We start from the raw sequence: 2,669 nt of genomic DNA, 5'->3' as shown, positions 1-2,669 counted from the left end.
CCCAGTGACGCTCTCTGCTTGCGCAGGTGCTGCCAGCCAGAAAGGGAGGGTCATGGGGATCCTGAGGAGCCTGGGAGCCCTGGCCAGGGCCCTGGGGCCCATCGTGGCTGCAACAGGTGAGTGAGGGCTCGCGCTGGGAGCCGCGGGTGGGTTCAGCGCCAAAAACCCCTCTGGGCAGGGACCGGTGCAAAGGGCTTCAGTGCAAGGCGCTCCCGCCGCCACCCCGTGTTGGTGCCGGTGCCGCTGGGCAGGGCCGGGGTTAAGGCCCAGGCCAGACGCTGCTCCAGGTGGGTCCAGCTGCAGGCAGCAGCTGCAGCGCGGCCCTAACCCACTGAAGACAAACACCCATTTTGCTGCAAAACCACAGGGCCAAAGCCACCCGGGGGCCCAGCTCCCAGCCGGGGCATCTCTGCCCGCCAGGCAGCAGGTTCCTGTGCTCCCCAAAGACCCCCCCAGCCCAGTGGGAGTCAGTGGAGCAGCCCCACAGGGACAGGCAGGAGCCCCAAGCCAGGACTGCCTGCTGCTTAACACTGAGCAAGCAAAACCAGGGGGCCAGCCGCAACTCCCCCCCGCCCCCTTTCAGTACGGGCAAGAACGAGACCTTCTGATTTTTAACATGCAGTTTCCCTGGCAGCCTGGCGCTGGCTTGCATGCAACCAAGGAGTACAGGGCCAAGGAGGCAGTAGTTTTCATGTCCTGACAGCTCTATTTTCATTTGTACCAGGAAGCTGGTGCAAGTGGGAGAGCTGGCTGCCTGTTTAACCCCACGCAAGGACAAGAGCATTAAGTAATGACTCCTGTTTCCTTTCCAGTTTATTGGCTGGCAGGGGCGCACATCTGCTTCACCCTCTGCAGCGCTTTCTTCCTGCTGCCCTTTATGGTGCTGGGTGCTGTTAAGGAGCCCAGCAAGGTGGAGTAGAGGCTGCCCCACCACGACAGGCTGCGGCACGTGGGGCCGCTGTGACCACAGTCACGGAGCAGCGCCCGGGAGGGCAGCAGCCCAAAGCTTTAAGCAACTGCCTTAAGCCAGGGCACTCCTGGGCGCCACGCAGGCCGCAGGAGCTGCCCTCTGTCTGAGCACAGGGGCTCTGTTTTTAATACACAAATAAACTTCGAGAGATGTTTTACGTTCCTAATACACTATCGTATTTACTTGAGGCCCAAGCACTGTGGTTTTTTTCATTACAAATAAAGTGTTGTACTGTACAAGGGCTTGGTAAGTTAACTGCAGGTGAGCAGATATGTGAACCCCACCGGGTTGGTGTCCGGCCCTATTCAGAGCTCCCTCCACAGGAGTGTGGGGGGGGTCCCGGCCGCTTCCTCGGCTCAGGCAGCAGCCGCAGAGGAGCCGGGGCGGGGGTGGTGGTGGTGGTGGGGGGGTGTCCCTGTTCTTCAGCCCTGGGCTCAGGCTGCTCCTGGAGGAGCCTGACACCGACTGGGCCCCCAGCAGGCAGAGCAGCAGTCATTCATCAACCCCTACAGTAACTGAGCAATAAGAGAAAATAAAGTTAATTCAAGGCTCAAACCTGGACCTGCAGAATAAAACTGTATATTAAGAGTTTTGAAAGAGAGAGGGGGGAAAAAGATCTTTTTTTAAAGAGTTTTATTTGTGAGTAGAACTTAATGATACAAGAAAAAAAAGAAAAATACAGGACTTGCTCTTGCCCCAAAGTGTGTAACCATACCATACATGACTACATTTTAAGTCTTTGTATTACAATATGAAAGAACAAACTACAAAATTAGAAATTAAAAATCATTGCATACGTGGTCAAGATAAATGGAAGGATTTAGTGAACAGAAACATAGAGCAGTTAGTGAGTAATGGCCTCAGGCCCATGGCAGTTGCACACAGAGCCACGCACAGGGCCCGGGCACCGCTGGGGGCTGCGGGTGCCGCATGGCCCTTCCTGAGCCCCCGGCAGCCCCTGTGCCCCACAGCCCCCAGCGCTGCCGTGTGCCCAGCCGTGTGCCACGGTGCCCCGCGGGGCTACGGCCACGTTCTGCTGTGCTACACACACGTACTGTGAGGCTCGCGTGCTTCCCTCAGAGGTTCCAATGGTTCCTGCTGTTTGTTAAAGGCAGAGCCAGGTGATGCCTGCAGCAGGAATCGCTGAGCGCCACTCTCCGCCCGCGCCTGCACTGAGATCCTTACGGAGCCGGAGACTTCCTGCAGGTGTCACCCAGCCTGGCTTGAAACGCCTTTCAGGATTAGTGCTAGACACAAGCAGGCAGCAACACTAGAACAGCCGATTCGGGGTGAAAGCCATTTCCCTTACCATGCCACATGTTAAACACACACGTTGAGCAACCTGCAAATACAGCCTGAACATCAGCTGGGGTTTTAGTACTTCACTGCGAGCAATAAAATCGAGAAATAGCAGTTTTGGTAAATGAAAACAATTCATTTAAAAAAAGTGTTAAATATGCCGTGTCACACACACAAACTTTTCTCATATGAGGGAATAAACACTAAAGGCTGCAGGTAGAGGCTGCCTACACACCCAGGGGAGCTTAAGGGTGATGCTGACGTGAAGAATACTCTGCCCGCCAGCCCTTACGCGGCTGTTGTTTAACCTTCGTGCTTTCCACCAGCCAAATTCAGAAGCGACCAGGCTTTCGCCAGGCCATGGGGTTCCTTAAACTATAGTCTAGAAAAAAACGGGGGG

At 55.5% G+C, this 2,669-nt stretch overlaps 1 protein-coding gene across 2 annotated transcripts in view; it reads left to right on the top strand.

Moving 5' to 3' along the window:
* Window positions 1-1,146, top strand: part of MFSD10 (major facilitator superfamily domain containing 10) — a 22,074-nt gene extending 20,928 nt beyond the window's left edge. For both annotated transcript variants that reach the window (XM_026034095.1, XM_026034094.1), the window contains exons 12-13: window positions 27-116; window positions 813-1,146. In XM_026034095.1, coding sequence (XP_025889880.1) covers window positions 27-116; window positions 813-919 — 197 coding nt within the window. In that variant the 3' untranslated portion in view covers window positions 920-1,146. The remainder of the gene's footprint in view (window positions 1-26; window positions 117-812) is intronic.
* The last annotated feature ends 1,523 nt before the right edge of the window (window positions 1,147-2,669 follow it).

Source organism: Nothoprocta perdicaria, unplaced genomic scaffold (assembly GCF_003342845.1).
Source record: "Nothoprocta perdicaria isolate Ctin4 unplaced genomic scaffold, notPer1 scaffold_14, whole genome shotgun sequence".
NCBI classification, from domain to species: Eukaryota; Metazoa; Chordata; class Aves; order Tinamiformes; family Tinamidae; genus Nothoprocta; species Nothoprocta perdicaria.
The sequence above is the reverse complement of the archived record's forward strand: the minus strand, read 5'-3'. Positions and strand labels throughout refer to the sequence as shown.